This window comes from Hipposideros armiger, unplaced genomic scaffold (genome assembly GCF_001890085.2).
Source record: "Hipposideros armiger isolate ML-2016 unplaced genomic scaffold, ASM189008v1 scaffold_51, whole genome shotgun sequence".
NCBI classification, from domain to species: Eukaryota; Metazoa; Chordata; class Mammalia; order Chiroptera; family Hipposideridae; genus Hipposideros; species Hipposideros armiger.
The window spans coordinates 2,429,809-2,443,925 of NW_017731401.1; the positions used below are offsets into that span (position 1 = coordinate 2,429,809).

A 14,117-nucleotide genomic window follows, 5' to 3' on the forward strand; every position below is an offset into this window, starting at 1 on the left:
TCCCTAGGTGCTTCTGAGGACATAGGACAGCCTACTTGAGTAGCAAAGGTCCTTGTACTTTGGTATTTTCCCATGTGGGTCATTCCCTTGTGAATAGCAGAGTTTGACTTGGCATCGTTGGGCAGCATCTGCAGCACCATTCTTCATTTTTCAAAACTTCTTATTTTGAAATAATTTGAAGATTCTCTGAGAGTTGCAGGAGCACTATAAAGAACTCCTTCATGCACACACAGAGACATCTATTTCTTTCTAAATCATTTGATAGTACATTGCAAGTATAACAGCCCTTTACCTCTTTTGTTCTAGTTTTATTGAGGTGCATCTAAAAGATATAAGATATTTAAAGTGTACAACGTGATGATTTGATATGCATATGAGTTGTGCAGCACCATTCTCTGCATGACATTTCATACTTGCTCGATTCAACTGACAATGGTTTCCCATCTGTGAGACTCGCTCTATGTTTTGAGGGGCTTAGTGGTGGAACTAAGGAGAGGAAGCAGGGCGAGGCCCAAAAATCAGAGTAAATGCCCTTCCATCCACCTGAACAGTAAGTGATACAGCTGTAATCCTAGTGCAAATGTCACACTATATACCTGCCGTAATAATGAAAATTTAGACCAATGAAGTGTCAAATTGTGTGCTAACCAAACAGGTAAATGCTGAACAGAGAAGGCAGAAACTTCAAAATTCCTGCCCTTTCCCCCTTTATACAAGGTTGCCAGCTTCTCGGTGGTGCCAAACGTGCTGTATTATTCTCAAGACGGGTTTTTCAGTAGGTGTTGACCCTTTCTGGATGTATTCTCAATAGCTTGAGTGTATACATCTTGGGGTGATGGACATTTCATACTCTCAGCTTCATACTTCTACCCATCCTACAAATAGCCAAATACGAAAAGCAAGAAAGGCTTCGTTCATATCCGCTTCATTCCCGTATGACCAAATCGATCAGTGCCTTTTCTTATATTCTAGAAGGAAAAAAAAATTCCACACAAACTTTTGTGGTTTCATTCTGGCTACAGAGTTAAGATAATTTTCCTAGAGTAGCAAGGTTTGGAAATGCAATAGATGTGAGTGCTTGACCTCTTCCTGCATTTGTGAATGGCCCTGAATTCTGTCAGGACTAGCAGAAGCAAAGAAAGCTATTCTACCTGGAAAGAGGAGGCAAGTCAAATAAATAATACACAAGTTCTAGGCTTTGAGGTCCACTGTGTATCCTGTCTTCCCTTCACTAACATTAGACGGCCATAATTAAATGACTCATCTCTAAGTGGGTAAAGCCACAAATTATTGTAAAATCTGTCAAACCAAGAGTCTATAGAAAATTCCTCTGATAATTCCTGCAAACCCTTCAAACAGTCAAAATTCAATACACCAGTAATCTGTCAAATAAAAGTGAATCAAATCAACAGATTCTCTTTAATAAACATAGATGTGCAGTAGAATCTGTTAGTTAAAAGTATCTTTGTGCTTGAAATTCATCTTCTCTTTGAAAAAAAAATGGGTGTAAATGAGATTGAAAATATTCATCCCTTATATATTTTAATGGAATGTTATATCTTTAAATTTAAACTTCAGTGTCATAGAGGCACTCAGGTCCTTTTTTACTATAATCATTATTTAAAAATTTATAAAAACTTATGAAAGACTAAAAAATCTTTTTCTTGCACATTTTTATGCCATAAGAGACATGATTAAAATGACAAGTTTCCAAATAAAATGAATAATGCATCTCAGACCCTCTATCCAAAGCAAATGCATTTTGCTCCTAAGAGATGTTTAATCCATTCCTTTTTTTTTTGAGAAGAGAAAAGGAGGAGGGTGAAGGGATTTATAGTTAGAATTTTCATTTAATGAAGGCATATATTTGACTCGTGATTATAAAATAATTGCTATAGTAATTTTGAGTTTAGACAGGGTCAGTAGATTTTGATATGAATGAAAAGCAAATTATATTTCTGTTAATATTCAAGGCTACCTCTTTGGAACAGAATAATTAAATGTTACTCATTATTACACCATGGAAAAAGTGGAGCCCATGTTAAGAAATCTTATCTATGTATATGTGTATAAATGTTTTCTCCAGGAAGTCTACATTTGTAGAATAAGTTTCAAAGAACAGCCTAAAATTTCATAAAACTTGGATAGAGAAGCTTAAAATGCCTTCCACTACCCTACACTGCCCCCTCCCACCTTCATCAGAGGAAGTGCCCACATGAATGGTCAAATGCAATCACCATCCTGGATCATTGGGAGTGGAGCTAGGGGGAGATGTGAGGAAAAGCCATAGCTCTTTCTTTTAAAGCAAGGCAGACTGCACATGCAGCACCTCATTTGGATGTGTCTGGAGTCTTGGGAGCTTGACCACCCTACGTTTTTCTACAAATGGACCTTGAGAGCTTGTTTGGAGGTTCTAGCAGGGGAGCGCAGCTACTCGTATACCCTTGACCAAAGAACTGTCCTCTCCTCTATTGGGGAAGGTCGTCCCCTTCGACCGAGCGCGCAGCTTCGGGGTGAGGCGGTGAAGGAGGAAGGGGACACCGGCCTAGCCAGCCAGATCATATGAATCAACCCTGGTGATCAATGGGGTGATAGATGTCACAGCCAGATCGCCCTCAGATCCGAGCCATAGCTCTTTTAAGGTTTTAGCAAGGTGGCCCCAGGGCTGCCTCTGCACTGAGAGGGGCCTTTGCACGGGGAGGTTCTGGGGCTGGTAGATGAGCCAGCTCTCCTTTAGGCCTTATTTCACTTCCTGGGTGCTTTTCTCTAGACACACCTTTCCTGGCTACCAGAGCAGTCATAATACCTCGGAGGTGAGTGAGACTGGGAGGTGAACGCAGGAGAAAGGATGAAAGGCTATACACACTTGCATTCGTGCTCTTATAGCACCATGTGGTCCAACTTAGTTCATCAGGAGAACACTGGCATTTTTCAGCTGCATCTCCAGCAAATAATAAAGAGTATGCATTTTCCCGGCCTTTTCTTCTTTGCATTTCTCTCTCGTGGCCTTAGCAAGGGTAATGGTAGACATGGTGGGTGACTGGTTAAGACTTCCTGAGACTGGGTCAGGTGTGTCTTTGATTTAAGCGGCTCCTTGGCCAAAAGTCAGGGGAGACTTTCTTCTTTTTACCAGAACAAGAATGAGTAGGTACTTTTAAGTAAGACAGTAACGATTTGGAACTCCCAAGTGTCAGAAGTCAGTCAGGAAACAGTTTCCAAGAAGTTCCTTAATTTTCTCCTGAAGATAATACTAAGTAATAATCACCTATTAACCACTTTGTTTTCTTAGTCCTCTGGCCGGTGAAGTCTTTTTTTCTTGCACTGTTCTAAATAACTAAGAAGATTTTGAAGTCACTCAACCTTTCTGGTCACTATCTTATGAAAGATGAACAAAGAGATGGTTGTCCATGTTCAAACTCCAGGAAAAGAAGTCATCAAGCCTACAAAAACACGTTCATGATTCCAGTGACTTTTAAATTGACATAAGGAGGAACAAAAGGAAACATTCTATAATGAAGAATCACTTGTGTGTCATAAACTAAGGATTATGATTAACAACTTCTATGGACCTAATGTGCAATTTTAAAATCTACTTTATGACCTGAAGGAAAAGTCTGGCCCTCAAACATGGGTTATAATTCAGTATGTAACATTAAAATACCCATGAAAGAAAAACATGATAATAGTGCTTTTGTTTAGTATCAGGTAAAGTGGTAAGGACATTGGGAAGTCTCTTCACTCTTCCCAACAGAGGTGCACTGAGCACCAGCTAATGCTGAGAAGACAAGAAATAATTGATGGATAACTAGCATTCTTGAACTTCAAACTTTGGGTACTTCCGTATTGCCAACAAGGAAAAAACAGAGAACACAGCCCACAACTGACTGCAATAGCTTTTCTTAACGTGATCAGCACTAAGATTGATGTCTTATAGAATGGAATCGAAGATATCTCCACACTGGGTGATGCCATCTAATTACAGAATTCAAATTACTTTAGAATCTTCAAAGCACACGAACGAGGATGTATAATATAGTCACAATACACTTCTTTATAAGCCACGTACTTTGATAATGAATCTAAGCCTTCAGAATAAGGATAAAAATAACCACATGTAGTTCTTATACAAATAAATAATAATCATGAACAGGGCTGCTCAGAATTGAACTCATCCTGCTCTTTATTCAAATGGAAATTTCCCCTTTTCACTGAAAGATTTGCCAAACCATTCAATTTAATGCTGAGAACAAGGCTTTGTTTCTCCTGAATTGCTAAAAATACTGTATTCTAAAATCCTGTAGCTGAGGTTTAGCTGTACTCAATTTACTTGCATAAGATATATAAAGACATTATTTTTGATAAATGTCTAAATGTATTCATGTTTTTAACCCTTCTCTTAAGTACAGTTGCTTCCATAAGAGGTTTTTCCATGAATTACCTAGTTCAGATGAAGTTTAAATAACATTTTGAATTTCCTTCTTCCTTTAATTTTAGAACTTAGGTCATTCTCAAATTTAAAGCTTCAAAATATTGAAGTTTTGGGGTAAAGACATGTTAAGGTATTTCTTGAAAATGTTGTTGAAAAAACAAGCATCACTTAAAGTATTACAAGAATCCTACTCACAGCTTCGCAAGGAAACAAAGTCCCAGAATTTTACAATTTTCCAATAGAAGCAAATCAGGGTTCAAAGAGACAAGAAGAAAGGAATACATTTTATTCAGCACATACATGATCTGCTAGAGCCATTTTGAACCCTTGTGTTCTGCCGGGTATGTCTCAGTAAAGAAATAGATGCTGCTGTGAAAGTCATCCCCTGAAAACAGAGGCGAGAGCAAGAAAATGAGTGAGAGCCGATATAAACTCAAGCCATTTTATAAAGAATTTGCACGCAAGATGAATCCTCACAAGTTGGCAAGCTTTTCCAAAGTCTAGCCTTCAGGAATACTGTTTGAACAAGTGGAGTAGAATGCAGTCCATGCCTTATGAAATAGCATACTTTTTATAACCACGGTGGGATTATTGAGGATCACCAAATCACAGGGTTCAAAAGCAAAACAGCTGAAAAATCCAACAATCTGGTCTAACCTGGAATGCTCTGTCTCCTCACAGCCAACGCTCCATCAGGCGACTTTGTCTGGCTGGCGGATTTAGTGTAGGGACTCTCATCTGCAAAGGTACAATGAAGGGTTTGGTTAATTTCCATCCAGTTTCTAACGCAGTGAAGATCTTTTCATGGATTGCAATCCTTCTGCCAGAGAGAGGTGATATGGTATGTATGGTAGAAAGAGTCAGTAGACCTGGGTCCTAGCCTCGGTTTGGCTGTGGGGTAAGTCATTTAAAATGCTCTGAACCTCAGTTTCCTCTCCTATACAAGAGGGGAACACTTTCTCATTCACCTCTTAGGATTGTCAGGATCAAGCTATAATGCACAGGAAGGCATAAAATGGTAAGAAGTATGCAAATATAGTATGCAAATTATTTGCCTGTCATCTACATTCATTGATAAATAAATATCAGTGAATATCAGCAACAGGAAGACAAAGAAGGAATAAAATGGCTCAGTAGGCACTAAGCATAATCAGGTAGAAGAACAAAGAAAATGAAGAGCAATGTTATATTTCAGATAAACAGATGACAGAACATTAGTATTGCAGGGAAATAAAGACACGCAGAATTAGTGGGTTCTTGAAAGCGTGAACTGGCATCCAGGGCCAGGTGGAGGGAACAGGATTTAGAGCAAGAGCAGAGAAGTAGGTTGAGAACAGGGAAGAAATGATGGCTTGGCAAAAGAAGAGGTATACTGCAATGAACTGGTTCACCCTGTTTTAGAAAGATGAAAGTAATCTGCAGAACCATAAAAAAGCAACTGAAAAGGCAGAAGAACTAAAGGTCACTATATCTGTGAGTGTTAGGCAAGAAACTGAATGAGCAAAACACCAGGTGACAAGATCATAGAGGTGATGGAGCCATCAAATTCTAAGTAAACTAATTTTTTTTTAATCTAGAAAAGGATTTAATCTGGGTTGTGAATATAGGAGTAATGATCTGGGATTGAAAATATTTGGGTAAATAGAAAGGAAGAATTCTTCCTAGTTTGCATGGGGACATTGGTATAAAGTAAAAGAGATATCTGAGTAACAAACTTAAACATTTTCAAGATTAGGATGTATATGGACTGTGCAAATATAATGTAAAATAATTGTCTAGCATATCTGTTATAGTCAAGCTAGATGACCCAAATGTTACCTGTGGACACACTCTAAGGTTGTTTTGTTATTGTTGTTATAATAGGAAATCATTTAAAGGATTGAAAAGAACCATATTGTGCATGGCAAACTATTAAATGCAAAAAAGATTTAATTCAGAAACAAGGCTTTGTCATCTGAAAACATTAATTCTCCCAGCTAAGTGGTTTGTGTTTCAAAATTAAGGAACTTGATTCCTCTCTAACTTGTACTTCTGGTTGAAATGATTCATGATTTCATCATAAAACTAACAAGGTCTTTACAAGCAATGACAAAAAAAAAAGAAAGATTAACACTGCTGTAAACTGCAATTAACTTAAAAAATGGAAGTCACACTGTTTCATGTTTATATTCCATTTGTCACATAATTCTTTATATTCTTCCAGCCATAAACTACCAACTTCCAGATACCAATACAATCACAGCATCGGTTTTGCTTATGAAGCAGTATCCTAGCTCTTTGACTGTTCAGTTTGCAAATGCAATTTTGAGTATAATCACAAACCACAAAACAAAATGTAAGCATTACACTACAAAAGTCTCCATTTGCCCTCCGACTCCCCTCCCCTGCAATTTTCACCTGAGTATGTGAGTGCTTTTCTCATAGTGTTGATTTAATAACCAGGCAATATGCTTTAGAGATATATAGTACCTATTAAAACAAGTTTACTATTGGGTTGTCGGAAAAGTCATGATGTATTTTTTCTATGTTTTTCGTTGCAAAAATGTGTCATGACTTTTCCAACAACCCAATATATGTTAAGATCTGGATTCTTTATAAAACCAATTAAAATATATTTCCTTTTATTATCCAAAACTTTTAAACTGTGCATTTATGAGTACAGAGCACTGAGCAAGGAGATATAGATCATAATCAGTTTTAGGTGCAGCATCTTGGAAGGTTTTCTTCAGTTTTCAAGTTGTCAAGAATCTAGCCAATTAAAATCTTGTGTTGAATCTAGTGTTACAATATATTTCTTAAAGGGCAATAGAGATTCACCCAGGAGACACCAAAGTGTTCTGTACTTGATACTCTATTTTAAGGAGCCATTTCTTTAGAAATTTACCCACTTTGCATTACAGAAGTAGTCAACCCTGGTCAAACTGTCTTTTAAAATTTATTCTGTATTTGAAAATAGAGCTGAGATAGTCTAGTTATGCACATCCTTAAAAGGCTGAAACTAAATTAGAGATGGCTACCTGGCTAGTCTCTAATAATATCCATTCCCCAGCTCCCACCTTCACTCTCTGTATTCAGAGCATTCTTACAAACACACACAAAAATAGACAATTATCTAGAAGCCAAAAGTTGTATTGGTGAAAGGACCAGACTGAAATAAGTTCCATATTATCTAAGAATAGCTTGCCAGAGTCGATCAGGGTGAAGGTGGTAATCCGTAATGGAAGTAAGTGAGGCAGATCTTGGCAACATTTATCATGAGATTAAAGGAGAGCATAGCAACAGGGTAGCATGGAACCATTCAACGTTGTTTTCAAAGAAACCTTTCCTAAGAATATCTCTTTATTTTAAACCTCTAAGAGGCACCATGGGCCTTTTAGAAAAAGCTAGCCATCACAGAATGAACATCAACTCTCATGATGTGATTTACTCAAAATCAACTCTTGATTCAATATGCATTTGAGAATAGAAATGGAGGGAAGACATAGAAGGAATCAGTGGCTGATGGTGCCATAATGGAATACTAAAGGGCAAGAATGTTTGGTGTATATTTTTAATTCTTGAGTATAAAGACATGGAGAGCTATGGAGTCTTCTATAGGGGGTTTTCATGTGTTCCTTAATGGACACTTGTAGATGTAACACTAGAATTCTGTGATTATAAGGGATAATCTAGACCAAGACGTGAGGCCCAGAGAGTTAAATTTATAGAAGGACACACATCTAAAGTGATTCTAGACTGCATTTCTTTTACTCTTATTCACATGCTCTTTCTTCCTTATGTATTTCCTCTTGGATGGGCAATGAGATTTGATGGGTTATTGGGTGCACATTTCTGTATCACATAGGTGATTGAATAAACACACAGCTCCTGCAGAGACCTTGCATAATGTGAGTTAATCCTATGGAGAAGCCTATGAACACGAGCAGTCATAGCCAATTCCTTTTGTGTGTATATATGCCTCACTCCCTTCTCCTCCACATATTTGTTTGCCTACAGTGAAGTACATTTAAATTGTATGACAAAACCAATTTATGCTTGTAAGTTCACTTTTTGAAGATGAAAATTTCATTGTTCCTCAGTAAGGGCCTCACTGAGTGGTAACATCTCTGTTAATACTTCTTTGTTTTATTGGGGAGACACTAACTAGATTTTCAACTTCCATCCAGTTACATGAATAAATTAAAAAATAGGTCAAATAACCATCAGTTTGTTCTCTGTATCTATGAGTCTATTTCTGTTTTGTTTGTTCATTTATACTGTTCTTTAGATTCCACATATAAGTAAGATCAGATGGTATTTGTCTTTCTCTGTCTGACTTATTTCACTTAGCATAATGCTTTCAAGGTCCATCCACATTTTTGCAAATGGTAAAATTTCATTCTCTTTTATGGCAGAGTAATATAATACTCTATTGAATATATGTACCACAATATCTTTATTCAATGTATTGATGCACAGGAGGGTCAGGGGCTGGGTGAGGAAGGTGAAGGAATTAGGAAGTACAAATTTGTAGTTACACAATAGTCACATGGATGTGAAGAACAGTATGGGGAATATAGTCAATAATATTGTAAAAACTATGTATAGTGTCAGATGGATACTAGACTTATTGGGGGGATCATCTCATAAATTATATAAATGCTAAACCACTATGCTGTACATCTGAAACTAACATAAAATAATATTGAGTGTGAACTATAATTTTAAAAAATATAGTCATGGGATATAAAGTACAGCATAGGGAATATAGTCAATTGTATTGTAACAGCTATATACGGTATCAGATGGGTAGTAGACTTGGGGGAGGGTGGTTATCACTTTGTGAGGGGTGTAAATGTCTAATCATTATGTTGTTTGTTGTTTTGTACAACTAAAAGTAATAAAAAAATAGGTCAAATAACAAGAAAAGGAATCAATCAGTAGATAATATCTCTAGAACAGTGCCTGACATATAGTGTTCATTAAATACCGGGGTGCCAAAAGACTGTACACAAGTGGACACTTTGGTGACCTTTGCTCAAGCAGTAGTTCACCGTAATCAGAAGTGTCTGGACGCTGATGGTAACCACTTTGAGCACCACTTGTAATTGCAGAAGTCAAATGTGACTTGTATTGGCCTTTTGTTATCGGTATATATTGAGTATTACAATTTTTATACAGTTTTCCTTTCCTAAAATATGTATACATTTTTTAGCACCCTCTGTATTTGCTGATAGATAAATGAATTATATTCAACTTTTCAAACTAAAGCACTTATTGTAAAAAAGCAACCTGAAAAAAGTCATTTGTTATGATCTACCTTCCTTCTATCTCCGATTTTCTTTTTCTAGGTTTATAGTCACATGATCACCCAACAGCTATTAAGTATTGACTTATGGAATGTTAAAAATCCAAAACTAATATTAAAATGCATTTAGTTTAATTTTCATTTAGACTACAGAAGAGTTTATTGAAGAACCTCTAAAAAACGCCTTTAAACAAAAGAATTCTGATTCTCATGCCAGACTCCCAGGCTTGATTGTGATGGTGGAGCATTTAACAAGGAATTGTTATTGAAATTCACTATAGGGGCAAAGCAGACCTCCAGCTGGTGAGCTAGTGCTCACTAAAGTGAATGCTGCCAGTAATCATGAGGTACATCTCAGGGTATCAGCATTATCAGCCTTTCCTAATGACATCTTAGCAGATAGATAATCACTGTCACACATTATGGCCGCCAACTGTCATAGGGGTGAATGCTGGTCATAACAAGGAAGAGCATGGATCTCCTTTACAGTCACATCCCATGAGGCAAGGGACAATCCCCTCCATTAAATGGAGAATTGACACTGACAGAGGCACAGACAGGGCTTAGTCAAGCATATACTTAAAACAGAAGTGGAACAATTGGGTGGGGGTGGGGACCATCTGTCCTTCTCATTCCCTCCACTTTGGCCAGTCTCCTCATGTGCCAAACACAGGAGGGGCAAACACAGATCATTTGTTTTGATTACATGTTGCAAGTGGAGCTGGTGTAGCAAATACACCCAAAAAAACTTGGAAAACAAGTAGCAGGCACATAAGGAGCAATGCTTCACTCTGCATGGGCTCACTAAAGCCCATGCCAGAGCTGAATCACATCCTGAGGAATGGACTCAGGTCCCCTCATGTCATAACCTCGAATGGCTGCCTGGCATTGCATAGCTTCCATGTGTACTCAGGCTGGTTCTTGATGTTGATTCCGCATGCAAAACAATCAAGCTGCCCTGCGTGTGCCACTCACGACAGAAGCCCTTTTTTTTCAGGCTGGTTTTTGTCTCTCCATCTCCTGCCTCTTCCATTCCCAGGGTCTGGGCTTCCCAGTGGAACCAGATATGACTGTGGCTTCAAGAATCTCTAGCTGTGTTCAGGGCTTTGTGGAGGGAAAAAAATTTAATTTCCTTTGGCTGAGACTAATCATCCTATGCTAAACAATTCCTAGCAACCAATTACACACAATTGAGGCACCTGCTAAGCCAGCAGATCCCTTAACTTCTTGATTAGGAATAAAATAAAAGGCATTTTGTGCAATTAAACATTACGATCATTTCCTAGCAGCGGGGAGACAGGCAGTTCATGTCATAACGTTCATGCGCATCATTACAAACTCAGAAGAAAACTCTTTCTTTTTCATGAATGAACAAAATGAAATCCACTGGGAAGGAAATAACATGTCCCTTGAAGTCAATTACATTCCACAAATTTTAGTGCCTACTATGTGCAAACTAAGAATTAACTGGATAAAAAACTTTAAGTAGAATGGTGATTGAGGAATCCTTATTACTCCATAGGTTTGAGATAGGAGCACCTGCTTTGTTAGCTGAGGAGGAAAAGGAGCACATGGGCTTGGGATACAGGCGGAGGTGAGGCGTAGGAAGGGAAAGGGGGTGCCACTGCAATGAATTTATCTAGAGTTTACAATCAGAAAAATCAAGAAACAGGCTATTTTAATTCTCAGCTACCATGGAAGCTTTGTGTGGTGTGGGGCTGTAACCTTATTGTACTCAGGTCCTGTGAACATTTCATCTCGGCTCAGCACGAATATATTGTAGGCTGGCTGTTTCTATCCTGTGGACGCTAGATCTCCAGTTCAGTTTGCTGTCTTGATGGTTTGTTGGAGGGCACACCAAAATTTAAGCAAGATTTCCTGATGGGTAGCTGGCAAAAGGTTTTCATAATAGAACTTAAGTATGTCTTTACCTTCTTGTTAAAATCATGTATAACTACATGCACAGTGCCCTGCATAATATAAAGAAATGCAAACTCAAAGATATGGCCAAAGATTCCTCTTCAGTCTGAAATAGTTCATAATCCCAGGTTAAAATAACACCTTTTCTAGAGTCATAAAAAAAATAAGTACACCCTTAATCTTTCCTAGAGTCAGAGACTTCTGGGTCCTAGAAAGTCTCAGCCCTATTGCTTTGGCATATAGAGGCTATGACAGGCAGCTGCTTACAACTGATCTCATTGAGAATGGATTAATTTCATCTCCTTCCCTATGAGATAACGTGGTCCACACAACCAGTTTCAAACCAGAAGAAAGTGAGAAGGATGTGATGACGGCAGGAGGCAGAGGCAGTGTGCTGCTCCACTAGAGCCTCTTTCCTATTAAGAGATGATTTTGCCCTCCAATAGTCTACTTTCCCTCCTCTCTTTTATTTGTTTTGTATTTGCATGGCATTAATGTCTACTCTTGACTCTGCAGGGTTTCTTATAGTTTTATAATCTAGACACAGATGTGCTTTATAGTCTTAAAGGGAACCAGCTTCATTTGCTTTTGAACATTAAAAAAAATATCATCCAGAGCACAACTTCATTTTTAAAACAAATGTACAGTGGTTTCTTCGCAATGATAGATGTCCTCAAAAATTTTACAGTGTGATATATAGATGATGTATTACAGAATTGTACCCTTGAAACCTATGTAGTTTTACTAACAGTTGTCATCTCAATAAATTTTAATAATGAAAAAAAATTATATTAATCACACTCACACAACCATTTCAGAGATTAAATATTACAGCTAAAAAGAATGTCAACCATACAGCTCATATTGCTGAAGGCCTGTGTTATAAGACCATTTTTCTCCCTCATTGCTCCATTATCTAACTCCTTGCAACTCAAAATGTGGTTTATGGACAAACAGCATGGTCATCACGTGGGAGCTTGTCAGAAACGTAGAATCTCAGGCCCCACCACAGACCTATGGAGTCAGAGCCCACATTTAACAAACTCTCCAGGTGATTTGTATGAACATAAAAGTTGAAAAGCCTTGATCCAATTGATTTAACCAACAGCAATGGCACAGGTAGTGAGGATACATCTGTCCTGATTGTCACCTGATTGTGTCAGTGGCAGCCCACAAAGAAACTGGCTTCAACAGTACCCCCAGGACTCAAATACTATAAGTATCAAATTGCTTATGGAATGATTTCCTCAAGTGGAAATGAAAATGTTGCAATATTATGGTTTTGAGTGAATTTCATCTTCTCTTGATCCACTTGAAATCCTTTAACAGTCCTACAATGGCTTATTTATGGGGATAACTGGATACAGCCTGAGGTCAGACTACCTGGAGGGGCTGGTTAACTGCAATAATAACTGCTTAGCCAATTTGTACTTTAGGGTGGAGGGAGGAAATATCAATAGTATCGAGTTACTACCCCCTAGCTAGTAGAGGACAACTGAAAATGAAAAGTTACGCTCTACCTCATGTTCGGGACATGTGGGAAGAATCTTCTATGGTACTATCTCCTTAAACTGTTTCTTCAGATACAGGGTTGCTTCCTTGCACCTGGACAGTTCTCTTGGAACCAGGAAGGTCTCCAGCACAGAACTTGCCCTATGAACTTCATGCATAGATAAATAAAACTGGTGCGATCCCCCCCCCCCCTCCCGGCATCTGGTCAACCTTGCGACTCAGTGGTGCCTGCAGGCCTTTTGGAAGAGTAATTTCTCGAGCCAGGTTAATTCGTAAATCCTCTATGAAATTAATGAGCATGAAATTGCACACTTTCTGCCTCTGGCATTCCTATTGCTCATGTGTCTGAATCACAATGAAAACTCCTATGCTTCTTCCTAGTATTGTTTCCAGCAAGAACAGATGAGCAAGGGCCACAGCAGTCACAGACTGGCCTCATCGCCGAGAATGAACCTATCTAGAGGGATGGACCCGAGGACGTAAAGCTCATTTTCATTACCATATCAGATCCCAATTAAAAAAATTATAATCTTAAATTCAGTACAATGTCTACATTTTCTATATGTAGAGAGGGCTATATCATTGAAGTTTTTGGTTTACCCATTAGATTGTGCCAGCTGAAGTTATCGGTATCTCAACTATGAAATATGCATAGAACAAGTTCTTAGCATTAGAATAATAATCTGGTGAAAAATATGAATTACTTCAGGGTAGTGAATATCGGCTATTTAAAACCACATTTATTCGGGCCAGCCAAGTGGCACATTGGTTAAGAGCTGGCTTGAGATGCCAGAGAGCCCCGGTTCGGATCCCACATATAAGGGCCAGTGACACTGCCCTCCACAGCAAAGATGCTGAACAACAGCTCAACCCGGAGCTGGGCTGCCATGAGTCACTGGCGATGGCGTAGGCTGTAGCCCCTGCTGCAGCAGGGTTGCCATGGGCTACCGTGTGTAGCCAGCAGCCAGC

At 38.4% G+C, this 14,117-nt stretch overlaps 1 protein-coding gene across 10 annotated transcripts in view; it reads right to left on the bottom strand.

Moving 5' to 3' along the window:
* Positions 1 to 14,117, bottom strand: part of GRIP1 (glutamate receptor interacting protein 1) — a 397,622-nt gene that overhangs the window by 164,022 nt on the left and 219,483 nt on the right. For all 10 annotated transcript variants that reach the window (XM_019640580.1, XM_019640581.1, XM_019640579.1 and 7 more), the window contains exon 2: positions 5,087 to 5,167. In XM_019640580.1, coding sequence (XP_019496125.1) covers positions 5,087 to 5,167 — 81 coding nt within the window. The remainder of the gene's footprint in view (positions 1 to 5,086; positions 5,168 to 14,117) is intronic.